At 63.8% G+C, this 24,948-nt stretch overlaps 3 protein-coding genes across 12 annotated transcripts; 2 read left to right on the top strand and 1 right to left on the bottom strand.

Annotated features, from left to right (window-relative positions):
* Nucleotides 1-282: 282 nt before the first annotated feature.
* On the top strand, nucleotides 283-1,329 carry LOC121022805 (dapper homolog 3-like). The gene is made up of 2 exons (XM_040464278.1): nucleotides 283-891; nucleotides 1,050-1,329. The coding sequence occupies exons 1-2, from the start codon at nucleotides 407-409 to the stop codon at nucleotides 1,327-1,329; spliced, it is 765 nt and encodes a 254-aa protein (XP_040320212.1). The 5' UTR covers nucleotides 283-406.
* Nucleotides 1,330-1,710: 381 nt separating this feature from the next.
* On the top strand, nucleotides 1,711-20,072 carry LRRC56 (leucine rich repeat containing 56). 8 transcript variants are annotated; one of them, XM_040464314.1, is made up of 14 exons: nucleotides 1,711-1,932; nucleotides 3,506-3,745; nucleotides 4,224-4,402; nucleotides 7,971-8,058; nucleotides 8,669-8,729; nucleotides 15,140-15,236; nucleotides 15,309-15,509; nucleotides 15,991-16,090; nucleotides 16,241-16,270; nucleotides 16,809-16,985; nucleotides 17,064-17,128; nucleotides 17,342-17,478; nucleotides 17,698-17,819; nucleotides 19,196-20,072. In XM_040464314.1, exons 3-14 carry the CDS (start codon nucleotides 4,238-4,240, stop codon nucleotides 19,525-19,527), a joined length of 1,575 nt encoding a protein of 524 aa, XP_040320248.1. In that variant the 5' UTR covers nucleotides 1,711-1,932; nucleotides 3,506-3,745; nucleotides 4,224-4,237; the 3' UTR covers nucleotides 19,528-20,072. The 8 variants fall into 8 exon arrangements, with proteins under 8 accessions (XP_040320248.1, XP_040320246.1, XP_040320251.1 ...); XM_040464316.1 differs by having other exon boundaries at nucleotides 1,717-1,932; nucleotides 15,309-15,416; XM_040464312.1 differs by lacking the exon at nucleotides 15,991-16,090 and having other exon boundaries at nucleotides 1,713-1,932; nucleotides 16,241-16,424; nucleotides 17,701-17,819.
* On the bottom strand, nucleotides 20,013-24,941 carry LMNTD2 (lamin tail domain containing 2). 3 transcript variants are annotated; one of them, XM_040464310.1, is made up of 13 exons: nucleotides 24,507-24,941; nucleotides 24,281-24,433; nucleotides 23,788-23,875; nucleotides 23,546-23,659; nucleotides 23,187-23,258; nucleotides 23,017-23,105; nucleotides 22,380-22,672; nucleotides 22,047-22,125; nucleotides 21,545-21,734; nucleotides 21,342-21,461; nucleotides 21,057-21,253; nucleotides 20,400-20,652; nucleotides 20,013-20,280 (listed from the first exon to the last, which is right to left on the bottom strand). In XM_040464310.1, the coding sequence occupies exons 1-13, from the start codon at nucleotides 24,737-24,739 to the stop codon at nucleotides 20,149-20,151; spliced, it is 2,013 nt and encodes a 670-aa protein (XP_040320244.1). In that variant the 5' UTR covers nucleotides 24,740-24,941; the 3' UTR covers nucleotides 20,013-20,148. The 3 variants fall into 3 exon arrangements, with proteins under 3 accessions (XP_040320244.1, XP_040320242.1, XP_040320243.1); XM_040464308.1 differs by having other exon boundaries at nucleotides 21,336-21,461; nucleotides 23,546-24,449; nucleotides 24,507-24,613; XM_040464309.1 differs by having other exon boundaries at nucleotides 23,546-24,449; nucleotides 24,507-24,613.
* Nucleotides 24,942-24,948: the final 7 nt, after the last annotated feature.

Raw genomic sequence — 24,948 nt, 5'->3', positions numbered from 1 at the left:
GGGCCCCGCCCCGCCCCGCCCCGCCCCGCTCCGGTTGGCCGGCCGGCCCGCCTGTCAAAGGCCGCGGCCGGGCGGGGCTTCCGGGAAACGGCGCGGAGGGCGGTGCCGGCCCTGGAGGCCCTCGTGGGCCGCGGCCTAAGGGGGGCTGGGCTCGGGCGGGCGGGAGGACGCTGGGGTCGCGGGTCCGGGGACGACGGCTTCCCCCGAAAGGGTCGGGACTCTCCCGAGAAGACAGCAGCCCCGCAGGGGAGCGGGTCCCTGGTCGGGTGTAGACTGGGGCGGGGTCGCTGCGGTCCGGCTCGAGCCCCCTGCCCTGGCGGGGAGGACTTCCTTGCCCCCCGACGCGCAGCCCGCCGAGGGGGCCCCGGAGCGGAAGGGTCAGTCCGCGGGACGAGCCTCAGGGACGATGGGACCCACAGGGTCAGCACCGCGGACGACCCCCGGGCTGGGGGCCGGAAGAAGGCGGAGAGGGCGGCGGGGACGGGGGTCAGGTGCCTGGAGCAGGCCCGGGCCGCGCCGGGAGCCTCTGGGTCCCCCAGCGGCCGCGGGCTCGGCTGCCCGACACCCGTCTTCCCCGCAGGTGGCTCCGGAGCGGGCGCCAGCAGCCCTCCCAGGACACCCGGCACCTCCGGCGGAGTCCTGGGCGCGGCACAGCCGGTGCGCCCAGGGCCAGGAGGTGCAGGGGCGTCTCGGCTGGGCGGGGACCCATCTGAGCCCGCGGAACAGCGAGACCCGCTGTCTTTTCAGCTGCTTCTCAGCAGCGCGCAGCCCCTCCCAGGGCTCCGCGCAGCCCCTCTCCCGCAGCCCCTCACCACCAGCCTCGCCCAACTTGGGCAGGCCCCGCAGACCGGCCCACCTAGCTCCCCCAGCCCAGAGGCTCCAACGGTGCAGGTAACAAACGGCACCCGGCAAATCCAACCCAAAAGTTGCCCAAGTGGGTGACACCCCAAGCACAAACATGCATGTCCTGTCTCCTCTCAAGAAAGACATGTTTTTAACATTTTTTAAAATTTCAGTGCAATGTATAAACACACCTCTCATTTTTACAGAAAGCATGATGCGTTCATCACACGTGAGACCCAACCTCGCTTTGCTCAGACGGCACCCCCTCCCTGCCCCTATCCCCTCCCGTGCCCGCTCCGTGCTGTTCCCTGGGAGCTCACCCCACTGCAGGCCGTGACCTTGGAGGGCCCCTTCGGGGACCACCCCCGCCCCCATCACAGCACCGACCCCACCGGCCGTGACTGTATCCGGCTGGCGGTCCCCACGCACTGCACCGCTGCTACAACAGAGCCGGGCCTGCGCCTGACGCGCACAGACGCGAAGTAAAGGTGCACAAATGGAAGCGGGTGGTGGCGTCCCTCTCGAGCGTGGACCCTCCAAACTCCCCTCCTGGTGTCCATGTCTGCATTTGCCTCGTCCTCAGGGGCTCCTTTTGTTTTGGCATCCGTCACGCTCCGAGGCGGAGGTAAATCCCGCAGGGCCTCACGGGCGACCCTCCCAGCTGGGAGAGGTGGGTGCTGGTCTGCTCCAGAGACCCGCTTTGCAGGGGCTGACACCTGGCCTGTCTGCGCCCCACCCCGCCGTCCCCGCTTGACGGCGTCTCACCTCTGCCCCGGCTTCCCTCCCAGCCCAGGGGGCGCCCGCGGCCTACGGGGCCCGACGCTCCCGATCCCGATCCGGGTTGGCTGCTGCCCCGCCCCCTTCGCCCTGCCTGAGCAACTGTTGCTAAAGGGGCGTGGCTCGACCTGGGAGTCGGGGAGCGTCCCGCGGCCTCATGAATATTTGAGTATTCAAATGACGCTCCGGCCCCGTTGCCATGGCGCCCAGGGCCCGCAACCCCGCCCCCGGAAGAACGACCGACCCGGAGTCGCAGCGAGCCCCCGGCGGCGGAGGGCGCCCAGGGCGGTGGCACACAGACCAACCCCTCAGGTGAGAGCCAAACACGCCTTTGGGCCCCGGGGCCGCAGGCCTCGCTGTCTCCCCCGTGCCTCGGGGCAGACAGGCCGAAGAGCAGGCCCCAGGATGAAGCAGTAAAGCCAGTGGGGAACTCAGTGGTACCCCAGGTGTCAAATCTGGTCTTCCAGGGGCCCTGCGCAAAACCAGTAGCCGTGCTCCCACTCACCCGGATAGGAGGGGCCCCAAGCCCCGCCTCTGGGGAAGATGGGGAGGCAGGGACCCAGACTCTGCTCTGGGAGTTTCCGTGGTGGAGACCCACAGGGGACCAGGCCCTGCCCTCAGAGCTCCTCCCGCTGTGGTGAAGGCCTGGAGGGCGGAGGGGACCCAGAGAGCTGATGAGCCAGACCAGGGACTGGCATTAGCCTGGGCTGTGGGGACAGACAGCCCCGTGGGTTTCCAACCTGGGAGGCTTGTAGGGCTCGCAGAGTGGCAGGGCAGGGGCTGGGAGTAGAGAGCCATGAACAGCACAGACAGGTTCCAGCCAGTGCACGAATGTGAGGGGACAGTGTTTACAGGCCCTGCTCCTTGGACCCTGAGACCTTTGGGCTGGACCAGACCGATGCTCTGGGCGCCGTCAGGGGTAGGACCTCTGCTCACCTGCTGTCAGGCACAGAAGGAAGGGGCAGCGGGCTTGGCCCTTAAGGCTGCCAAGGGCATCCTGGGGCTGCAGCCTGACCAGCCCCACGCACTCCCGTCTCCACAAGGCTGGCAGGCCTGGGAGTGGGGTGGCCGGCACATTGCCAGGAGGCACAGTGGTGGGGTCCTCCTGCCAGGCTTAGGGCTTTTCACCAGCTAGAGAAAGGCAGGCAGCAGAGGGAACTTTTGGAAAGAAGTCCTGGCTGGAAACCCCATGGCCTTAGCCTCCCTGGATCCTGGGTGTTTGTGTCACTTTCCAGGTGAGGTCACTGAGGCGCACAGAGCCAGGGCTCGGCAACCCTCCCAAGGCCTCTGTCAGAGCCCAGCTGGCCACCCTCCCCGCCCTAAGCATGGCGGAGAGGATGCGTCTTGAACGTCCACAGAGGCTGATAGATAAGAACAGTGGCTGGTGACTAGCGCAGAGCCCTGTACATTGTGGATGCAGCGGGCAAGCATCCTGCCCGCACAGAGCCCGCGTTGTCTTGGGGTAAGGTGCTCACTCACCAGGATGCGTTGTAAAACGCGGAGGACCATAGAACGATCAGACTTATAAGCAGAGTAAATCCAGGAAGGAGAGGAGGGAATGCAGGGGCAGGGGTCAGCGAGGCCTCAACCCAGTTGGAGGGAGGTGGCCAGCACATCCCGGGCAGACTTCTGGCTCTACCCCAGAGACCATTCCCAGGTCCGGGGCTTGGCAGGTATCTGCATCTTTAAGGACCAGTGCCAGGCGAACCTCGTGCAGGTGGCTCAGGGACACACTGAACAACGCCTGTGGGGCCTGGGGCTGGGGGGCCTCAGGAGGGACAGCGTGCCAGGGAGCCCAGCCCATGAGGGACAGTCCACTGTTGGCAGACCCGGAACCCCTTTTGGAAAGAGGATGCAGCCAGCCACCACCTGACTTCTTCTTCAGCTGGTCCAGGTCCCTCATCAGGATGACTGAAAGCACCTGAGGGCCAGTCCCCGCACTGGCAGCCCCATGCATCTCGGCACCTGCTCACTTCTGAGCCCTGTGACCTCAGTCCTGCCTGTCTCAGATCCCCTGGGCACAGTGACCTGGCCAGGAGGCCAACCCACCTCTCTCCTGCAGGTGCCACTTGGGGACACCTTGCCTGAATGTTTGACCCGTGGTGGAAAAAGGCAGCTGCCTCAGGTGAGGGGGCTCAGCGGGCACGGGGGTCGGGGAACGCCTGAGAGCCTAGTCCTGGGCCCCCACGCTTGGAGACCATCGGGGGAGACGCACAGCACAGGGCTTGAGGCAACGGCTTGCTGCTGGTCACAGCTGACAGAGCAACCATGACCTGGGGCCAATGCCCCCCCCCCCCGCCGGGTCCCACATCTCACAGCCTACGTAGGACCTCAGATGGGGGAGTCTAGAGCCAGTACCCCTCTTGTGGGCCCTGGAGGATGACCTTCCTAGACCCAAGTGGGGTGTGAGCTAAGGCTGAGCAGGGGACTGGGGGGGGGGGTGCGCAACGAGGCGCCCAGGCAGGGGGAAACTAAATGAGTGACAGCCCCCCAGAGCCGGACAGGGGGAGCCCCACGGGGGCTGGCTGTGCAGGGGTTTAAGCCAGGCTGCAGATCTGAGGGAGAGCAAAGGCTTGGCATCGTTGCCTTCTGCCCATCCCCAGCAGGTTGGATGTGAATGGACCAGGCCTGGGACAAAGCCCACCGGCCTTGGCCGAGCACAGCCGATATCCTGGTGCGGGAGCTGAGCTGGCAAGGCCCGCACAACCCCTGCCCGAAGAGCAAGGACCCGGGCAGCCATGGCGAGCAGTTGGTAGAGGAGTACCTGTCACCTGCCCGACTGGTGAGTGCCAAGGGCTTGGGGGCTCAGGCCGCAGGGCTCCGCGTGGGGCAGCATCCCAGGGCTGGTGTCCGGCCTGCCCTCGGTCCCCAGCCCTCTAGGCTTGCCTGGCTGACAGACGTCCTCAGCCCTGCTATGTGACACAGGTGCTTGGTGACACAGATGTGCCCCCGCCATTCAGGACCCCAAAGGGAATGAGCCGGGCAGGAATCCCACAGGTATTTGCCTGGTACCCGCTGTGTGCTGGGCTCCAGGGACCCCTCTGTGAACCGCTCCATGAACCTGAGGAGCCCCTCGTTTAAGCGGCTGTCATCCCGGCAAGAGACAGGGTGGGGAGCCGTCAAAGTGGCCGGCACACAGCAGGTGCGAACCACCGGGGATAGGTAGATAAAACACAAGCTCAGTAGGGGAGCCCTGGCGTCCGGGCCCAGCTGGTTAAGTGGGGGCCACTCCGGGGTCCCACCGACTGCGTCTGGGGCAGCTGCTGAAGGCTTTCTCCCACATCTGGGGCTGTCAGCCCCGCCCCTGTCCTGAGGCCCACCAGGACGTGGAGAGCCCTCACGGCTCCCGATTCCTGCCCAGCGACCCTTCTGGGCAGCTCTGCACGTCACCCGCTGCTGGCCACGCCGAGGGGGCAGACCCCGCCAGCTGCAGGCACCGCCACACCCACCCTTGCACGGGGTAAGAGGGTGAGAGGCTCATGGAGAGGGGTCCCTTGGAGACCCTGCCGTGACATACTCACCGACGTGCAGCAGAAGGAAACCTGGCTGCCCCAGGCCCCCACCTGCCTCCCCGGCCAACTCAGAGATCGGCGCGGGTGGGACTCGCCTGCCAGGCCCCTGTCCCCGCGCTCCGCACGGGCTCCTCTGTGCGTGCAGCCCTCCAGCCACCCTGCGAGCCCAAGACTTCCCAGTGCCTTGGTCCAGCACGGAGCACATCGGGACGGCCCCCCACCAGCTCCTCAACAGCCCCCCTGACAGGGCCCCAGGGGACAGAGACGGATTCACAGCTGCAGGCCACCTCCGTGCTGGCCAGCTCTGGGGTCCTGTGTCCCTTGGTGCCAGTGAGGTCTGGGTTCAGACACAGCGGGCGGACGTGTTGGAGGGGGCCAGTGTGCACAGAGCTCGGGGTGGTGCTCCTGTCTCAGGCACGCCTAGGGCCACGGGGAGCCCGGGCTGCCCTGACAACGACGGCCTGGCTCTCAGAGGGGACTCGGGCACCGGTCGACCTGGGCACAGGGCTGGAGCGTCCTCTGCTGGACAGAGCAGCCGGCTGGGAGCAGAGCAGGGGCAGGGAGGGCCAGGGAGGGCAGTGACCCTCACCTGCCCCACGAGGACCTAGCCTCAGCACCCACCAAGCACCACACACCAGGAGTTAGGCCAGGCCGACTGAGCGAGCCCGCCGTGAGCACCCTCAGGGCCTGGAAGTGAGCTCATGCCAGAGGCCGAGGAGACAGGACACAGGCTCTGGGCCAGGTGGCTGCAGTCCGGGTGCAGGAACGACCCCCCCCCCCCGCCCCTCACCCCCCGCCCCAGCATGTGCGGAGCCACAGACACTCCCGGTGCTCAACGGAGTGTCTGTGTTTCATTTCCCTTCGTTTTGTGTTCCTTCTCGGCTGACAGTGCCCAACAGGGAGGATGTTTGCAGGAGGAGGTATGGCCGCCGTGCCTTCCTCGGATGGCCGGCGGGACACTCCCCAGAGGGCCCCGTCACACAGAAGGCTTTGTACGGCCTGGGATCCCCGCAACCTCAGGCCCGGGCGGGGTGCGAACGTGCCACGAAGCTGTCTCCTCAGACCCACGTGGACGCCCACCTCAGACTGCTCCCGGGTGAATCTCGCTGACGCTCAGGCGCCCACCAGCAGTCCCCAACCCCTTGGCAGGGGGATCGCTGTATCCCGTGTGTCGTCTGTGGCCACAACGCTGACCATGAGCCTCCCAGACTCTGGCTCCAAAGACAGGTGTCCGTCCTGAGGCTGCCCTGCTCCCAGCCGCACCGCGGGCTCCCGCTGGGATCCAGGCTCGAGGGGCCACACGGGACCACCCTGCTCAGGGCTGACGCCGGGGTGCGCAGCGGGCGAACCCCAGGTGCAAACTCATGGGCTCCCTCCGCCAAGCCCAGCGTGGACGAGGCCACCTGCTCTGGGGTCTGTGTTGTCGCCCGCCAGGGAATGGGCGCACCGTTCTAATTCAGGGGAGGAGCGACCGGCGTGAGCGGCGGCCTACCCACCCCCACATCCAGACCCTGCACACTCCCCGAGTCCCCACGCGCCCCGTCTCAGGCAAGTCCAGTGTCCGGGGAGGAAACTATACCGCACGCGTCCGAAGAAGGGCCTGTCCGTGAGACCCAGGCGGGCGTGAGGACCAGCGTGGCCCCCCAGCCAGCCTGCAGAGGGGGACACAACAGGCTACCTTGCCAGCCTCTCCCAGTTGAGGGGGGGGGCCCTGGTCTGGTGGCACTGACCCCCACCCAACAAATGTCTGGGTGCCCTGTGCTGGGAACACGCATTGATTGGAGATCGTTCTGTCCCTGGTGTGGCTTCTGTCCATCCTGGGGCCCCCTTCTCCGCCTGGCTCCCGGCTGGGGAAAGGGCCGCTGTTGCGGACGACCTCCGTGACCCCCAGTCCGGGCCGCGGCGGCCTGGTCATCAGAGGCCCACAGCCCGTGTGCTTCGCCGTACGAATGAGTCCGGCCGACGCCAGGACCGAAAGCCACACTTGCGATTGTGTCCGGACACGGTCCTCTCTGCGGACTCTGTCACCGCGAGCCGGGGCCTCTCCTGAGAGCCCGGGGCCTCTGCGGGTGCGGTGGGTGCCGGGCAAGCTGGCTTCGTCCCTGAGACTGGCTCACTGGGTCGTCCTACCTGCAAGCCCTCCTCAGCTTTCTCTCTTGCGGGTTGGAATCGAGAGGGCATTTTATTTTTCAGACCCACGGGCTCCAAACCTCCGGGGCTCTGTCCCCTCCCTCTGGACAGCCCCCTGTCAAGGGCACTAAGGGGGCTCAGCTCACTCCGCCCGCAGCATGCTGGGACCTCTCCACTCAACGCGACAAGCTCCTCGTGCACGCTTTCTCCCATCCAGGCTACCGCAGGAGACTGTCTCGCATGGCACAGGCGTCCGCCTTTTCAGACCCCCAACCCGGTCCCAAATCAGTCACGTTGTTTAGTCGTGTTGTCGTGTGGACCGTGGGAACCGTGCCTAGCTCCCGCGATCTGTGTGAATCCGCTATGGCTGCCACGCTCCGTGACAAACAACACCCAGCCGCCGTGGGTGGGTCCAGGCACGCTCGTCCGCGGGTCCGGGGGGCTGTGGTTCAGCCACGCTCAGCAGACTGGGCGCCGAGCTCCGACACACTGGGTCTGTTGCCCGGGTCTCATTTGGACACTGGCACCCTCAGGGCAGGCCCTTGTCTGCAAAGAGCCCCACCAGCCAAAGCCATCCCTGGCCAAGGTCAACACAGATGAGGCACGGGCATTTCTGCCCCCTGTTCCAGCCCCACAGCTGAAGGCGGAGACTGGGGAGGAGTGACCGCGGTCCAGGCCCCAGGGCTGACTCTTCGTTGATTTTTGCAGCGCGCCCTGGCCCAGGTAGATGACCTTCGACTGGTGGGCATGCTGGAGATGTGCGTCAGCACCCGTGAGAGCAGCCTGGGGAACTTCGGTGAGAGCCCCCCCCCCCCCCCCCGCCGTCCACACCCCACCGCTGGCAAGGTCAGACCTCGTGAGGGTCCGTTCGCTGGAGGGCTCCCTGCCAGGCTTCGGTCTTTGGACCACCGCACCCCACGGGCCTGCTCTGCATCCCTCCTTCAGGGATCGGGGACTGTCTTGCAGGGTCAATGCCCCGTTCTTGGAAGGAGTCTGGCTCAGAACCCTTTCCCTGGGGGTTTTAGGGTGCACAAGGACACGGGCTCGGGGGTTCCTGTGCTCTGGAACAGAGCCGCCAGTTGATGCAGGTTATGGTGTGGGGTGCCTGTGGCTGGATCTGGGATGCGGCTCAGGGATAGGACCCAAGCTGTGGCGGCCCCGCCACACCAATGGGGCGCCCCTCCTCCGAGTGGACTCCTGGAGTCCCGGGGCCTCTCGGCCTTCCGGACGGGCCCGTCTGCTCACGTGTCCCCTGCCCCGTGTGAAGCACACAGCCGCGAGGTTGCCTCCAGGACTCAGAGCAGCCATCGATCAGGGGCCAAGGGGCACGGATGTCTCCGGAGGGCGCAGAGAGGTGAGTGAGGGGTAAGGCTTAGTCTCTGGCCTCTCCCTCCTCTGGCCCCCAGGGGTGCACCTGCCCAACCTCAGCCAGCTGAAGCTGAACGGTAGCTGCCTGGGCTCCGTGAGGTGAGTACCTGCCCTGGGATCACGGCGGAGGGGGGTCCCCACCGAGAGCCTCCCGGCGTCCTGCTGCCTCTGTGTCCGGGCCCTAATGCCCGCCCTCCAGCCTCACTCTGGGACATGTGGCACGTGTCACCCACCCCCAGTTGGTTGGAGGCACCCGCTGAGAGTGACACACACCCCTCAGAGCCTGTAGTCAGCTTCAGGCCGGTCACACCAGGCCTCCAAGGACCCACCGCGCGGTGCCCGGAAGATGCTCCCCATCTTTGGCAAAGAGTCCCCAACAAGCGAGGGGTCTCCGGTGGGTGCCCCGATACCACCCAAGCCTTCGGGGTTTCAGGCGTCCCTGCGGCGGGGCACGTAAAACGTAATGGCACGTGAGTCATCAACTTAAGAGACAAAATTCAAAAAACTAAAGACAGATTAACGTCCTTTGTTTACGTCATCGGCGGGAAAGAGCAAAGCTGAAGCAACATCAGACCGTTTTTGGTGTCGGAGCAAAATGGGTTTTACGTTAGCCAGGGCCGGCCAGCGTGAGGCAGGGGGCCCGGTCAGAATTCTGGAAAATGATCCAGACGTTTTATCAACTTTTTTTTTTTGTTTTTATTTTATTTTATTTTATTTTTTTGGGACAGAGAGAGACAGAGCATGAACGGGGGAGGGGCAGAGAGAGAGGGAGACACAGAATCGGAAACAGGCTCCAGGCTCTGAGCCATCAGCCCAGAGCCTGACGCGGGGCTCGAACTCACGGACCGCGAGATCGTGACCTGGCTGAAGTCGGACGCTTAACCGACTGCGCCACCCAGGCACCCGATCCAGACGTTTTAAATGGGCTCTCAGCACCCAGTCGTGTCTAGGGGAGTCCGGAAAGGTATTTATGAAGCGACCTCCTTCGAAGGCTTTCTTGATTTTCCTTATTTATACTGTTATTTATCAAATAAAGGTCAGGTTCAGCCCTAAGGGCCAGAGCAGAGAACGGGCCTCAGGGGGCACAGAGGGTACCGTGTCTGCAGCGAGGGTCTAGAAAGTGGGGTTTCAGGAACGTGCCTTGAACGTGCGGCTGAGCAGTGTTCTGACAGAGAAGTCAACAAAGACAAAAAATCCGGTTTACTCCTTCCTTGTCGAGGCTTCAGATCAGCTCAGCGAATAATGAAGTGTATAAAACCCATAAATGAAAGCATGACAACTACAGAGAAGTGGAACATATTATAAAATTAAGAAATATGATACATCATTTGTAGCAAAACAAAATAATTCAATTCCAAGAAAACAAAAAAAACCCCAATTCCAAGAAAAATGATTAGATCATAAATTGCAAGAAAACACGTTCTGTCCCTTGATAACAACAGCGACAAGTGTAGCAAGTCTTTTAAGTTTTCTCTTCCTGAATCCCGAAACCGGGCCACATGAGGTTTGCAAATCTCCACGGGCTGAAAGCGGACAACAGTTTGTAAAAGGAAGTTATCTAATTAAGCGTGGCAATCCAGTAAATTCCTGTGCGGCTTAGCTGATAACAGCCCTACTAAGGGCATTAAAATCTCAGGCCGGGGTGGGGCGCCCAGGCTCAGTCAGAGGAGCGTGCGACCCTTGGTCTGGAGTCGTGAGTTCGAGCCCCACGTTGCGCGTGGAGATTACTTAAAAAAATAAAATCTCGGGCAGTATCTTAAGGGCTGGAAAATGATTTTGACGTAACGTCTGTCCGTTCGTCGGCGGCTGAGAGAGAATTCAGCAGCTGAAATGTCGCGGGCGTGAAGGCGGATGTTCTTGATCACACGGGCTGAGCGTGGCTTGGACTCTGCGAGGCTCCTCAGCCCGCCTGCCCCCGCTGACCTCGCCTGTGGCGGCCTTCGCTTCCACAGAAACCCTTCGTTTTGACTCGGTCCGTCAATTCTGGCTGGTGATTTGGGTCTCATCCAGGAAGTTCGTCCACGCCCCCGAAGTCGCGGGATTATTCTACCTCTCCTTTCGTTCACTGTTACGGTCTCTACCTGTGAGGTCGCCTTCAATGGCGGCACGAGATGGGGACCCAGTTTAAATTCCTGCCATACGGTGAGCCCCTTTTCCCGACCTCGTCTCTCCAGCAACCCACCACCTCCCTGCAGACCACTCTGCCACTTACCGGGTCCTCGTGCAGATGTGGACGTGGGAGCTCTCGGCGGCGTCTGTCCGTCCGTCCTGCACCAGTGCCACGCTGCCTGTACTCCTAGGGCTGTGGGTTCGTGTGTCCGTGTCCGACGGCCTCCTCGTCGTCTTCCTTTTCCCAAAACGACCGGGCTGCTCCCGAACGCTTCTCGTATTTGACGTTTACGATCTGTTTGTCGGGCGTTGCCCGCACGACTCTTTCCGAATTCTCTTTGCAGCGAAGAAAGATTCACCCGCTACTTCGGGTTTATTTGTTACCCATACACGTTCACGGAGATGAATAGCTCTCCACCCGTGTGCTCTTTTACGTTTTTAACGAGTCTTTAAGCTTCCCCTAGGTAGGAAGCTTGTTATCAGACAGAAAGCCTTCCGCCGCAGGTCACGGGACGCTGTATCCCCCAGCGCGCACCCGGGCCGAGCCCCGTTCCGGGCCGCGGACGAGGCGGCCGTGACCGGCACGCACGAGGCCCGAGCAGCAGAGATGTAGTCTTTCCCGGTTAGGCAGAGCAGAAGGTCAAGGCGAAGGTGGACGGCCCTGGGTCCTTCTGGCCCTGCGAGGGAGGAGCCGTTTCGTTCCGCTCCGCTGGGGGGGGGCGGGGGGGGGGAGCAGCTTGCTGCCGTCTTCGGCGCTCCTCGGCTCGTAGGCGCCTCCGCCCCGTCTCTGCCCCCACGTTCACACGGCATCCTCCCTGTGTCCCCACCTGCGTCCCCACGTCCCCTTTTCATAAGGACACCAGACGATATTAGCGCCCACCCCGCGCCGCGGGGAGCTCGTCTTAATAATACACGTGCTACAACGCCTTCTCCAAACAGGTCGCATCCTGAGGTGCTGGCAGGTAGGACTTTGACTTACGTGTCGCTGGGAGGGGGGACACCCTTCATCCTGTACCGGGCAACGTGCCCTCCTGCGTCTGACAGTAAGAACAAGCAGGCTCCCAGCATCCCTCCTGCGTTTCTCTGTGCAGACCCGCGTCCTGTCACACTCCCCGGCACCAGCCGCCAGGAACAGAATGTGATCGTGAACCGAGGCGGCGTGAGCTCAGCCGGGAGCCACCCCTCCCGTCCCCACTGCTGCTTGGGACAGGGCAGGACATCGGCCTCCCTGAGACCGGAACTAAAGGCCCACATGTTTACGGGATTTTTACAATCACGAATGGGGCTCCGTTTCTTTTGTATTTTCTGGTCGGTTGCTATAAACGTAGAGAACTACACTGATGTAGCGCAGATTTCTTTTCCATCAGTACAGCACTACCGACTCTCATACGTGGGTCTTGTCTCTGGCAACCTCGTGTCTTGATTTTCGACGGAGCAAAACTGCCAAGCTCTCCTAGAACCCCAGTAATTTGTTAAGTCGGTCGGGGTTTCTGTCTTGAAGATAGAAAGACCAGCAACTTTCCCTTCTAGCCCACACGCTTCTTCGTCTCACCCCGTAGCCTCGGCGGGCCCGCCCCGCGGCACGTCGTGAAATACGAGCAAAGACGGCCGCGGGCACGCTTGGTTTCTGTCTGTCTGAACGGGCACGTGTCTCAGTTTCTCTGCGCCTGTCCACACGATCACGGAACGATACTCCTGGACCCCATCGGTGGTGGTGATCCTTCCCTGTGCGTCTGCGGTAGGACTACTGGGTCACGCTGAGTTTACATCACTGTGACTTTGAATTCTATTTGCTCGGCAGTCTTCCTGTCCGTGCTCACGAGGGCCAGCCCTTCACTTGCCCTGTACTTCCCTGGTTCTGGGATCAGGGGTTGACGCCTACGTTGCCTCCCCCTCTAACTGTCCTTTTCGACGGCTCTATTTTTTAAACTTCTTGTGTGCAAAACTGTTGTGGAAGATCGACATTGTCGACTCCTTGGTGGCTCATTACAACTTACCTTTAAAACCGGTAGGGGCGTCCGGGTGGCTCTGTCGGTTGAGTGTGCGACTCTTGCTTTTGACTCCGGTCACGATCCCAGGGTCGTGGGATCCAGCCCGTCGGGATCTGACAGCACAGAGCCTGCTTGGGTTTCTCTCTCTGTCTCTCTCTCTCTCTCTCTCTCTCTCTCTCTCTCCCTCTCTCCCCCTCCCTCTCTGCCCCTCCCCTGCTCTCTTTCTCTCTTCCTCTCTCAAAACAAATAACTAGGGGTGCCTGGGTGGCGCAGTCGGTTAAGCGTCCGACTTCAGCCAGGTCACGATCTCGCGGTCCGGGAGTTCGAGCCCCGCGTCGGGCTCTGGGCTGACGGCTCGGAGCCTGGAGCCTGTTTCCGATCCTGTGTCTCCCTCTCTCTCTGCCCCTCCCCCGTTCATGCTCTGTCTCTCTCTGTCCCCCAAAAAATAAATAAACGTTGAAAAAAAAATTTAAAAAAAGAAAACTTGTGAGACACAAAAGAGGACTTTCAACCACACGTTGAAGGGAAAAATCGAAGGTGGCCAGCTAACACTGGAACGCACCCTAACGAAGTTACTGGACGTGAAGATGAAATCTGGAGGCGGCCGAGGAAAGGCATCACCTCCTCCTTGAAGGTGAACCAGTCACGTGGTTTCCCTGGGACCTCTCTACAGAAACACTCAAGGCCAGGAGGTGGGGTGATGCCCACATGCCCAGTGGAAAGAAAGCAGGCACGGGAATTCCACGCCCAGCCAATGCTTCGGAATAAGTTACAGATCAAGGTAAATAGTTTGATTGGCCCCTCTCGAAGAAGTCCCTAGACACAGACCTCAGCCAATTAAGAGATGATGGGAAGATACACTGGCTGCAGCGGCCTGGGGGTGAACGTGGAGACCCCGTCACGGGAGTGAGGTTCACAAAGGTGACGTGGAGGTCGGGGGCACGGCAGCCAGGTGAGGCCGTGGGTCAGACATCACCATGGTGGGAGGAGGGGGCATGTGCACTGGACGGTCTGAGGAAGTCACCAAGCCGTGCAGAAAAGCCCTCGGATGTCACAGGGCTGGGAGGAGGACACAGGAACAGGAACAGCTAAGCAGGGAGAAGGGCAGACGCCAAGTCCCGAGGCGAAAAAACGCAGGGGTGCGATTTCAGGAGCACAGGAGTCACGCTGCAGCGACTGGTCCCCACCCTCACCCCAGGCCCCGGCAGGGAAGCCCCCCCACATCAGGGTCCCGGCAACGCAGCTCTTCTAAGCAGCATTTCAGGCCCTCGCCCCCAATTCGAATGCCCAAGAAGCTATTAATGGTACAACTAGAAATATTAGGGTGCCTGCAACACGACACGCAAAAGTCCCGGGGGAGACTAGGCAATAGAGGGAGGAGAGTAAAACCCCCAAACTTCAGCAGATACCGCGAGAGACACGGAAGATGTGGCTTCTTGGCATCTTCAAAACAAGAATAGCATGCTACGAAAAAAGAGCAGAGGACAATGATGGGCACTTAAGAGTCAGACATGGCGGCCAACAGAAAAACATCAGTAGCAATGTTGGAAAATGAGCAAACCTCCCAGAAAGCAGAAGACAAGGCAGAGAGATGGAAACAGGGGAGAGAAGATACGAAAACGAGGGTCATCCTCAGACAACCGAGGAAGGACTGGTAGAGCTCCAGATGTGAGAACGGGGAACACGGAGAGAGAAATACAAAAGAAATGCCATCAAGAACCTCCCCGAACCCAATGAAAGGATACACCCTGTCAGGGGGCACCCAGGAATGAAGGGCCCCTGCAGGCAGCAGTGGGCCCAGAGAGCCCCAGCGTTGTTCTAAGATGAGGCAGCACCGGCCTGCCCGTCTGCAGGGGAGTGGCGGCAGAGGGAGGGCGATGGGCCAAGACAAGGCTTGGGCAGGGGACGGCCCGGGGCAGGGGTGGGGGAGGTCTTGCAGGCACAGCTGTCTGGCAGAGGGGGTGTGACTTGGGGCAGCCAGCCACAAGCCCGGCCCAGAAAGGGAGTGGGGCTGATCCCACTGGGGCAGGGCCGCCTTGCCCAACCCCCACTCCCCGCTGCAGCAGATGGTGGGTGGGTGCGGCTCAGCCAAATAACCCCGCCCAAAGGCGGCTCCCCTCCGCCAGACCCAGCCCTCCGGGGGTGGGGGGTAGGAGGAGGTGGCTTCTGCCGTGCCCAGACCGGGGAGTCTGCAGCAAGGAATGAAGGCAGGGAGGCAGGGGGCTCCGGGGCCCTTTCCTCAGCCTGGAGGCTGCCACGCACCAGCCACAGGTCATGGGCAGCCCTGCACCTGGAGAGAGCCAGATGCGGGTGGTGGATGGGCTCGCGGCATAGCACAGGGCCTTCGTGGACACACACGTGGCCCTCCAGCCCAGGACGGCGCTGACCAGGCGACCCTGCCCTCCACAGAGACCTGGGCACCTCCCTGGGCCGCTTGCGGGTGCTGTGGCTGGCCCGCTGCGGCCTGACCGACCTGGATGGCATTGGCTGCTTCCCGGCCCTGAAGGTGGGTCTGTGGTGCCCCGGGCTGGGGAGAGGGTGCCGACCAAGCCCTGGCTGAGGCCCCCTGCTGTCCCAGGAGCTCTACGTCTCCTACAACAACATCTCAGACCTGAGCCCGCTGTGCCTGCTGGAGCAGCTGGAGGTCCTGGACCTGGAGGGTAACAGTGTGGAGGTCCTGGAGCAGGTGCGTTACCTGCAGCTGTGCCCGAGGCTGGCCACGCTCACCCTGGAGGGCAACCTGGTGTGCCTGCGGCCAGGGCCCAGCCCCTCCAACGAGGTGCGTCTGGTGGGCGCCCGGGAAAGCACGTGCACGGGATGGGGAGACGCTCTTGGCCCTCCCACGGCCCCAGGGGCCTCTCCGCCCACCCGGACGCTGGTCATGTCCAGGCAGGGCGGCGGGATCGTCCCCAGGCGCGTCCCCCAGGCACAGTCCACCTGCACCCTGTGACTTGTTCACCGGGAACTCATTCTCTGCTATCGCTGGAGACCTTCTAGGCCGGGACCAGACCCCACGGGGCCACGTGCACACAGGCCCCCAGCCCACGCACAGACCCCCGTGAGGCCCATGCACACACCACATGGAACCACGCGTGTCCGGTTCGGTCTGCACATGGCATCACACACGCACACTCACACACAGCCCCGTGCACGCCCAGTCCAGAGCCCCCCTCATCTCCCGCAGGCCTGTGCACACCCCACACAGCTGCCCACACCCCCGCACTGCCCGTGCCCAGAGCGCACTCTTCCCGCCCTGCTAGCCTCCACGGGGTGGTGGCGCCCAGCTAGGCCACAGCTCTGGGCTCAGGGGAGCTCCACAGGCCAGAGGACACCACTGGACCTTGGCTGTGAGCCTAGAGGGTGAGTTCACGTGCGGGGGGGAGCTCAGGGTCCCCGCAGTCCCTGGTGGCCAAGAGTGCCCCAGGCCGGCACCCACAGGAAGGTCTGGAGGAATCAGCCACGGGAGGGGCCCCCGCTAGACCCAGGCCCGCCACGCCCTCCACCCTGCAGGTGCCCCCCGGCTACAACTATCGGGCAGAGGTGAGGAAGCTCATCCCACAGCTGCGGGTCCTGGATGAGGTGCCAGCCACACACACGGCCGTGCCGGCCCCCCGGGAGCTGCGCCAGGACTGGCTCATGGTGAAGGAGGCCATCAAGGAGGGTAGTGTCTCCGAAGGAATGTTCCCCGGGCTGGGTATGGCGGCCACTCCCCTGCCCTCTGGCAAGGGCTGCCCTACCCCGCCTGGAGACCTTACCGGCTGGAGCCCCAGAAGACGCCCCCCCCCCCCCCCCCCCCGGGAAGAGAGCTCTGCACCCCCCAGCACCCCCCTAGGCCTTCCAGAGATGAGCAGCCATATTTCACATCCCTTCTCAGCCTGGACCTTCTGTCCCCAGAGCCCCGCATACCTGCCCCCAGGCCAGGATAACCTCCCTGTGAGCAGAGCAGCGCCCGGTGGGGTGTGGGCCTGCAGACACACAGACACGTGTTAGGGGGCGGGGGTCCCTGGGCTGTGGACAGTGTCACGGGCTGGCCGGCCGGCGTGTGCTTCCGTGACCTCTGATTCTGACCCTCGGGTAGATCATCCCCACGGAGCCCCCATCCGGACACTCGGCTCCCAGCTCTCCTTGCCTGAGACCCAGCCACGGGCCCCCAGGCCACGGCCCCTCTCCCTACTGGTCACTGGGGGTCCCCTGCCGGGAGGCCTGCTTCCCAAGGACCCAGCTCCACAGGACGACACCAGTAACCTCACCCACGGTAACTACCCACCTCTGCACAAAGCTGACCCCGCAGCCCCTCGGCCCCAGAACAGACCCAGCCACCCCTCTTCTTCAGGTGCTAGCCGAGTCCTCTGCGGAAACCCCACCAAAGGCCTGAGGGAGCGTCGACGCCAGTGCCAGGTGTGGCTTGTCACCCCCAAGTGGGTCACAACTGCAGTGCTACCACAGGGGACCCGTGTGCTGGCCTGGCAATGCCCTGGCCTACAGTCACTGCCGGCCAGAAGTCCCAGCCTCCCCAACACCCTGCACAGCCAGATGAGTCCTGCCTTCAGGGTGCCCCCCACCTAGCCCCCTCGAAGGCTGTGCCCCCAAACCAGCCCCTTCTCTCCTCAGGCCTGGACACCTTCGGAGCAGCTGGCCCCACAGGAGGACCTGGCTGCCAGTGCCTCCACCCCAGGGCCTGACCCTGCAGACAGCAGTGAACTCCTGGCCTTGGCTAGGCTCCAGGCCCGGAGGGAGCTGCGCCTTCGGTGGGTGCCCCTCCCCCTCCCGGCCCCCAGCCCTACCACTGCATGTCCTGGTTTGCTGGGAGGTCATGGCAGGGGAGGGGGGGCTGCCTAGGTACCCCGGGTGGCTGGGGCAGCTGGCCGTGGGAGCCTGAGGCTGGGGGACCACCCCAGAGCACATTCGTTTGGGAATGGCCCTAAGGGCAGGGCTGCACCCCCTCCCCCCTCTGGTCCCCTCCCCAGTAGGTACCTGGAGTCCCAGCAGGAAGGTGCCACAGCCCCCTGGGGCCCACGGGGGGCGCCCGAAGAACAAGAGGACGAATCTAAGCCCAGGACTCCCTCTGGCCCCCAATGTCTGGTCCCAGGTACTAAGAGCGACCCCACTCACTGCCCCAGACCAGCATTCATCGGCTTGGGTCCCCTTCCTCAGCTGGACTCTGAGAGGGGCTGTAACGGGGAGGGCCTCTCCTGATGGTGAGGACTTACAGTCAAGGGTTCCAATCCCAAGTCCTCCTCCCCTGAGCGCTCGGGATAATAATGCCCCAAGGGCTGGACAAAAGGGGGTATGAGCAGGGGCTCTGGACTGAAAGAGAGGGTAGGGTGGCAATGAGTGGCCAGGACAGGCCCACTGGGCAGGGAGCAGGGCACAGGCCAAAGGAGGGGAGAGGCCGCCGAATGGGCCAGGGGACTGAGGCGGGGAGGGTGCTGCCCTTACCCAGGGCCTGTGTGCTGGGCCCAGGACGCGAGTGTCCTGCATGGAACAAACGTGGGGGGCTGTAGAGACCCTCACGCAGCAGGGCCCAGGGAGGCTTCCTGGAGGAAGGGTCTGAGCTGACGCGTAGAACTGAGGGGGCAAGCCTGGGAAGGGGGCATTGTAAGCAGGGGCAGCAAGTACATAGGCCATAGGCGCTTTTTTTTTAATTTGATTTTTTATTTTTTAAAATTTACATCCAAATTAGTTAGCATATAGTGCAACAATGATTCGTTAGTGCCCCTCCCCCATTTAGCCCATCCCCCCTCCCACAACCCCTCCAGTAACCCTCTGTTCTCCATATTTAAGAGTCTCTTCTGTTTGGTCCCCCTCCCTGTTTTTATATTATTTTTGTTTCCCTTCATAGGCCATAGGCTTAAAGGTTGGCTGAATGACCCTCCTGTGGGTTGGGGAGTCAAAAGGGCCAGGATGGAAGAGAGACAGGACAGACAAAGCCTGTGCCCTTCCCTGTGTGGGCTTGTGCCTGGGCTGTTGGGGGGGGGGGGGGGGGGGAGACAGAGGACAGGCAGAGCAGCCAGCGGGAGTGGTAACAGACAGTGGGGACCCAGGGACAGAAGGGTGCCAGGGCCTCCCACTCCAGGCCAGGTCCAGGGAAGCACTCACTGGTCACGGCCACACCTCCCAGTCTGCCCTGAGGGGGGTGCCAGGGCCTCACTCTATAGCGGAGTGTTAGGAACTGGCCCAGGGCCACTCTTGGTGCTGCGACTCAGTGACCCAAAGCCAGAGCTCAGACTTTGTGGCCTCTGCAGGCCCAGAAGTGGGTGTGGCCCCAGCAAAGTCACAAGGCCGCAGAGCCACAGCCTCCCAGGGGAGCACAGGAAGTGGAGGAGAGGGGTGCCGCTGTGAGGGGGTGAAGGGCTGGGGGAGGGGCCCCAGGGGACACTGCCACCTTGCTGTGGTGGCCCTCGCCCCATCTACTGATCCCTGTGGGGACCCTTGTCTGACAAGCTCTCTTTCCTTGTTTTCCAGAGTCTTCTAGGACCTCAGGCTGTAACCTGATCCCCTCTCCCCCTAAGTTCCCCTTGCCATCTGATTCCAGCAACACCTTCTGGGGGTCCACAGACCTGCAGTTCAGGGGGCGTAGGCTCAGAGCCCTAGGCAGCTTGAGGCCTGGCCTGGGTCAGGGGCTAGCTGTGGTGACAGCTCTAAGAGGCCTGGAGGTGGCCTCGGGGCCGAACCCTCGAGCCCAAGGATGTCCCAGCCCAAAGCCAGCCCCGGATCCAGCAGCCAGACCTCCCCGGCCTCCGGTGCGTGCAGCACCTGAACCCTATCACCCCAGCCCAATCCCACCCCTAGTGTAACCCCCCACCCGCTGCCAAGCTGGCCTGGACTGCGGGCCAAGATGCCCCAGTGTGGTCGTGGGAGCCCCATGTGAACTCTGGCCTCATGGAACCCAGAGCATCTTGGAGAGTGTGTTGGGGGGCGGGAAATAGGCTTGACATAAGAGGGACCCTTCTTGGTGGAGGGGAGTGGGGGGGTTGGGACTGCCAGGGGTGGGCACAAGGAAGAGCCCAGGATAGGAGAGCCCAGTTCCCCACCACTGGCCCCGCTGCCCACTCCTTCCATGGGGCCCGGCCTTCCCAGGAGGAGTGGTCAGAGCGACGAACCCGGAGGACACAGGCTGGGCCCAGGCTGAGGTGGCCGGAGTGCAGCCAGGCCCCCCCTCGCCCCCCAACCCTGGGGGATTTGTGCGGGTCCTCGCCCACGCAGGGACAGGGCAGCCAGTGCCCTTCCCTTGGGATAGGGCACCCCAAAACCAAGCGAATCCGCTTTAAGGACTCTCAGGTGTACATGAATGCGGTTTACTTCGTAGGCGACGTTGGTTCAATAAATTGTGCAGCTGGCACTGCTGGTCTCCCACGACTTTCTCCCAGCGCGGCCCATCGGCCTTGGGCGCCCACGCCCGCGCTGCCCTCCACCTTCTACACCCGAGCGCCCGGGTCCGCGGTGACCGGCGGGCAGGGGAGGAAGCGGAAGCCGTATCTGCTCTCAGCCGTGCTCTGCACTGACAGCGCTACCATCGGGCAGCCCCGGTCCACGCTCCTCCGGCACACCTGGGTGGGGCGGAGCCTGAGCGGCGCGGGGGCGGGGCCCGAGCGGGGGGGCGGGGCCGGGAGGGGGACCCCGCGGGAGCTGGGGTATCCCGCCACAGCCCGCACGCACGCGCGCTCACCCGGACCCTGTGCTCCTTGCTAGCCCCGCAGTGCTCCAGGCACAGCCCGGCCTCTGCGAGGGACAGCGACGGGATGGGGTCGGCCGGACTCCCACTCCCCGGCGGTCCGACCGCCCTCCGCGTCCCCGTGCGCTCACCGGGCAAGGCGGGCAGGAGCTCGGGCGTGCGGGTCTCGGCGGCCTCGGGCCGCGCCGGCACCTCTCGCGGGCGGAAGAGCTTGCTGGTGCTCAGCCGCGGCAAGAGGCCCCGCGTCCTGGTGGGGCAGGAGGGTCGTGAGGTCCGGAGCCTGCCCGCGGGAAGGGCAGTCCTGGAGGGGAAGGGGCCTGGGAGGCGGGAGCCAGGGGCTGGTCCTGCAGGGCACGCCGCGTGGGAGCGCTCTTGAATTACTGGGGGGGGGGGGGGGGGGGGGGGGGGCGGGGCCCGCTGCGGCGGGTGCGCCCCCGCCAGGTCTCCCGGGCCGCGCCGCCCCCCCCCCGGCGCGGCCGGGACCCGGGGAGGTGGGTGGTGGTCCTGCACGGAAAGCCGTCTGGAGAGCGGCCTCAGAGGGGATTGGACCTGAGGCAAGGGAATGGTCCCTTAGCAGGGAGTCTGGGGGGACGGTTTTTGCGGGGGTGGGTCCTGGGAGGCAGAGGAGACCCAGGGATCCGCGGTGCCCACCCGGGCCTCCGGCGTCTGGCTCCGGCCTGCCGCACCCTGCCCGCGCGCGAGTGTTGAGGCCCGCGACTCTGCTCCCCGGGGTCGGCCCCAAGCCCGTCCTCTGAGAGCGGGAAGCGGTCTACGGAGAGGTCGGTGTTGTCAGCGAAGATCCTCGAGACCGGGGTCACGCAGTGGGGGGCCCGGTGCTCGCTCAGGACCTGCGGGCCGGCCGGGAGGGGCGCAGCGGTCACCCCCAGCCCGCGGGGCTCTCCGCCCACCCCATCCCGGTCTGAGACGCACCCTGACCTCGCCCTTGGGGTTCAGGAGGAGAGTCACGCATCCCCGGCCGGAATGGAAGTGGACAGGCTCTTGGCCCAAGGACGACGGCGGCTGCTTCTTGGTGCTGCTGGGGCCCTCGCCCCAAACCTGCTGGACAGCGCGGGGCGGCGGGTGAGGGGCGGTGGGGGCCGGAGCAGAGGCCACGAGGGCTCGCGGGGAGCGGGGCGCACCGTAACGTGGTGCCCTGGAGCCAGCAGCGTGCCGGGCGGGAAGCGGTACATGCACACCGGGAAGCCGTGCAGGAGCTGCCGCAGCGTGAGGCCGCCCAGGTCGGCGGTCTCCTCCAGCGACTGGTTGAGGACGCGCACGAACCTCTCCTTGCGGCTCACGGCCACGATCTTCAGGCTGGAGTTAATGGGGCTGGGCGGGTGAGCAGGGAGGATAGAGGCACCGCAGAGAGGCTTGGGCACCCCTCCACCGCGGTCCTGCTAGGAGACCCACCCCTGCTGGGATCCCCCACCCCCACCCCGTGTCACCCCCCTCCCCTCCCACGGAGGCGGCGCCTGGGATGCCGGTGCTCTGAGTCTGCACAGGACTCCCCTGTCAGGACCGTCTTACCAGGTGGGTGGTGGTGGGGGGGGGGGTTTCCAGGGATCCAGGGAGAGACCTGCCAGAAAGAGGACCTCCATATGGAGCATCCTCTGGGGACATCGAACATGAGGCCAGACTAACCTGCAGTACCCTGAGGCCGCACGTGGGAGAGGAACAGCTCCAGGGGTCAGATCCACAGCAGGAGGGATGGCCCTGGGGGCTGAGGGAAGAGGAGGGACAGCTCAAAGTGCTGGGGAGGGGTGGGAGGGAGCGAGCCAGAGTGCAGAGGAGGTAGCGTCTCACCCAAGGCCACCCACACCCCTGGGGATGAGGCAGGAGAGGCCCCCAAGCGGCCTTGCGCTGAGCTGTTGGGGAGACCAAGCTGCTGGAGACGGCTGTTTAGGATTTGGGGTGGAGATCCCAGCCTCACGGTGGGGGGAGGGAGGAGCCACCAGGGAGACCCGCCGACCCCACCTTCAGGCAGTGCCTGCATTTCCCTGCGGAAGCTCCTCCGGTGTGGTTTTGTCAACTCAGAACTGCGGCCTGCAGCGCAGGGTGGCTGTCCCGTCACCTTCTGCACGCGATGAGGCTCAGCCAGCCAGCCACTGCCGGGGTCAGAGTCTGTGCCCCCTGAGCTGCTGGTGCCCACAGAGGGCAGGGAACGCCACTCGACACTCTTGAGATGCTGTTCCACACACTCTCTATGCAGCTCCGAGCCCCACTGGCCAGGCACTGGGGCCGGTGGGGATGGCAAGGCCCGGGGGTGCCTGTGGGCCACAGTCTGCTGACCTGCTTGCTGCCTGCTGGCTCTGGCTTCTGAACTCCAGCCCTGCCCCCATCTAACCTCCCCAAGGTGGGCGGGGCACCCCGAGTTGTGGTTCCAGTCCCTGGGACCCAGCCTGGGAGAAAGGCCATAGATGGACTGTGATGGCTCAGGAGCCCTTTCCCCTTCAACCTTCACCTCCTCCTGCAGATCAGAGAATTGACCTTGGGAGGTGTCAGTGGCTCATCCAGGGACACTAAGGGGAGATCTTGGACTCTGGTGCACACATGCCAAGGCACGCCCTCTCCTCCCTTCACCCCCGCAGGAGTCCCTGACCAGCACAGTTACTTTTGATCTGAGTTGGACTTGATGTTGGCGAGGAGGTTGGGATACCGATGGGCAATGTTGTTCCAGTCTACGTCCTCCAACCGGAAACCCTGGCCAGGAAGCAACAGGAACATGGCTCTCCCCTCCCACGGGCCCACCGAGCCATGAAAACACACGGGGGCCTTGCTTACCTCTCCAGTAGAGGGGACCTGATCATTCTCAGAGAGGTCACTGGAGTCCATCAGAGTTTCTGCAGTTACCACCTGCAGAAGGGGAGTGGAGGCCAGTGGGGGGGAGCCGGGGAACGAGCCTCTCCCCTTGGAGCCTCACCAGCACCCCAGGCACACATTTGCTGTGCATCAGGTGGGCGGAACCAGGGGGTTCCTCCCTGCCTTAGACCACGGTCCTGGGGGTCAGGCTTCCCAGGCAGGCCGGGGCCCCCCAGCGGAAGCACCAGCCTGGAAGGGACACCCTGGCTCTCCAAGGGAAGTCCAAGGAGGGCTGGGGAGGGGGACGTGGGAGGCAGGAGGGTGGGCCGAATGGGGCTTACCTCCACACTGCCGGTGGAAGATCGCAGCACGCGACCCACCCAGGAGGAGCGGGCCAGCTGCAGGAGGCAGGACCTCTGGACCGCCTGCAGCTCAGTCTCCAGCTGGGACTTCTCCTGCTCCGGGAGGGTGCGCGGGTGGGGCAGGGCCTTCTCCCCACCCCCGGAGCCAACCCCTGCCTGGCCCCTGATCCCCACCCCAGCCTGGGTCCCCTGACCAACTCCTGATCCCACCTGCCCCTCACCAGTTGGGCCTGTTCCTTCTGCCCTTTCAACTCCAGAGTCAGCTTCTGGACCCGGTTCTGCAGGAGCTTCTCCTGACTGTGTGAGCAACTGGGGGAGGGGCCATCTCAGCAGCCCCCACCTCGAGGTCAGTAGCCAAGGAAGGGAGGAGGAGGGGCTCCTCTTCACTGACAGTGGAGGCCTAAGGGCGCAGAGTCCCACCGGGCCAGGCCAGGTCGGGTTCTGAGAGGTGTGGGTCATAGGTCGAGTCTAGGTTCAGCGGCCATCGACATGTTTAGAGTCAGGGTCCGGGCAGGTTTACAGCATATTCACTCTTTCAGGGTTAGGTTGGGGGGTCAGAGCCAGGTAAGGGTAAGGGCTAGAGGCAAAAGTCAGGGTAATTATCAGGTGGGAGTGTTGGTCAGCCCCAGCGGTTGGGGATGAGGGCAGACAAAAGCCGTCTCAGGCCAGGACAGAGGCTGGGTTGGGCCGAAGGACTGGCACTTTGCTGCTCACCTCTCGGGTGGCAGTCCAGCCACCTCGTACAGGATGTGGCAGTGCCGGGCATTCTGGTGGTTCCGGATGGTCCACCGCAGAGCCTGGATCTCCAGTTCCCGCTGACCCCACAGCAGCCGCAGGGTGCGGGGGTCCAAGGACTCAGGGGCCAACCTGCAATGCCAGCACCCTTGCCACTTGATCGGGCCCTGCCCTCCAGCTGACCACCCCTCCCTCGCTTCCTTACTGCAGGTTGACGGGGAAGACCACGGGCGTGGAGCTGGGCTTGGTGTCCTTCAGGCATGCGGGAGCCACTGGGTCTCCAGGTGTGCCAGCTGGAGGCTCCAAGTGGTCACTGACCGGCTCTTGGTCCGCCAGGGATGAGGCAGCCTGTCTCTCAGCTGTTTCAGCCTCTTGGCAAGGCTCAGGGGCCATTCTCGATGCTCCTGGGGGAGCTGAGATGGGTAGTGTGGCTGTCATCCTTGTGTCCCATGGGTAGGTACCACGTGGGGCTCTTCTTTCATGGCCACAAGTGTGTGCCTGTGTCTGACAGCCCTAGACAGCATCACTCCAAAAATGCCCTTGTGTGTGTGCGCGCGCGCGCGCGCGCGCGTGCGTGCGCATGCGCACGTGCACGCCCCCAGGACACCAGATTGTCAGCCACATGTGTGTCTATGTCTGTGTGTTTC

This window comes from Herpailurus yagouaroundi, unplaced genomic scaffold, assembly GCF_014898765.1.
Source record: "Herpailurus yagouaroundi ecotype Mexico unplaced genomic scaffold, PumYag 438, whole genome shotgun sequence".
Lineage (NCBI taxonomy): Eukaryota > Metazoa > Chordata > Mammalia > Carnivora > Felidae > Herpailurus > Herpailurus yagouaroundi.
This window is presented reverse-complemented; position numbering and strand designations above follow the sequence as displayed.

Excerpts from the sequence above, each read along its gene's own strand:
- LOC121022805 (XM_040464278.1), top strand. The coding sequence starts at position 407 with ATGGGACCCACAGGGTCAGCACCGCGGACGACCCCCGGGCTGGGGGCC. Across the intron at positions 892-1,049 it reads CAGAGGCTCCAACGGTGCAG|AAAGCATGATGCGTTCATCA; the intron begins GTAACAAACGGC and ends TCATTTTTACAG.
- LRRC56 (XM_040464311.1), top strand. The coding sequence starts at position 4,238 with ATGGACCAGGCCTGGGACAAAGCCCACCGGCCTTGGCCGAGCACAGCC. Across the intron at positions 8,730-15,139 it reads AGCTGCCTGGGCTCCGTGAG|AGACCTGGGCACCTCCCTGG; the intron begins GTGAGTACCTGC and ends TGCCCTCCACAG. Across the intron at positions 16,986-17,063 it reads CACCAGTAACCTCACCCACG|GTGCTAGCCGAGTCCTCTGC; the intron begins GTAACTACCCAC and ends CCTCTTCTTCAG.
- LMNTD2 (XM_040464310.1), bottom strand. The coding sequence starts at position 24,739 with ATGACAGCCACACTACCCATCTCAGCTCCCCCAGGAGCATCGAGAATG. Across the intron at positions 22,126-22,379 it reads AATGCAGGCACTGCCTGAAG|CCCCCAGGGCCATCCCTCCT; the intron begins GTGGGGTCGGCG and ends CTCTTCCCTCAG. Across the intron at positions 20,281-20,399 it reads GCAAGGAGCACAGGGTCCGG|GTGTGCCGGAGGAGCGTGGA; the intron begins GTGAGCGCGCGT and ends CGCCCCACCCAG.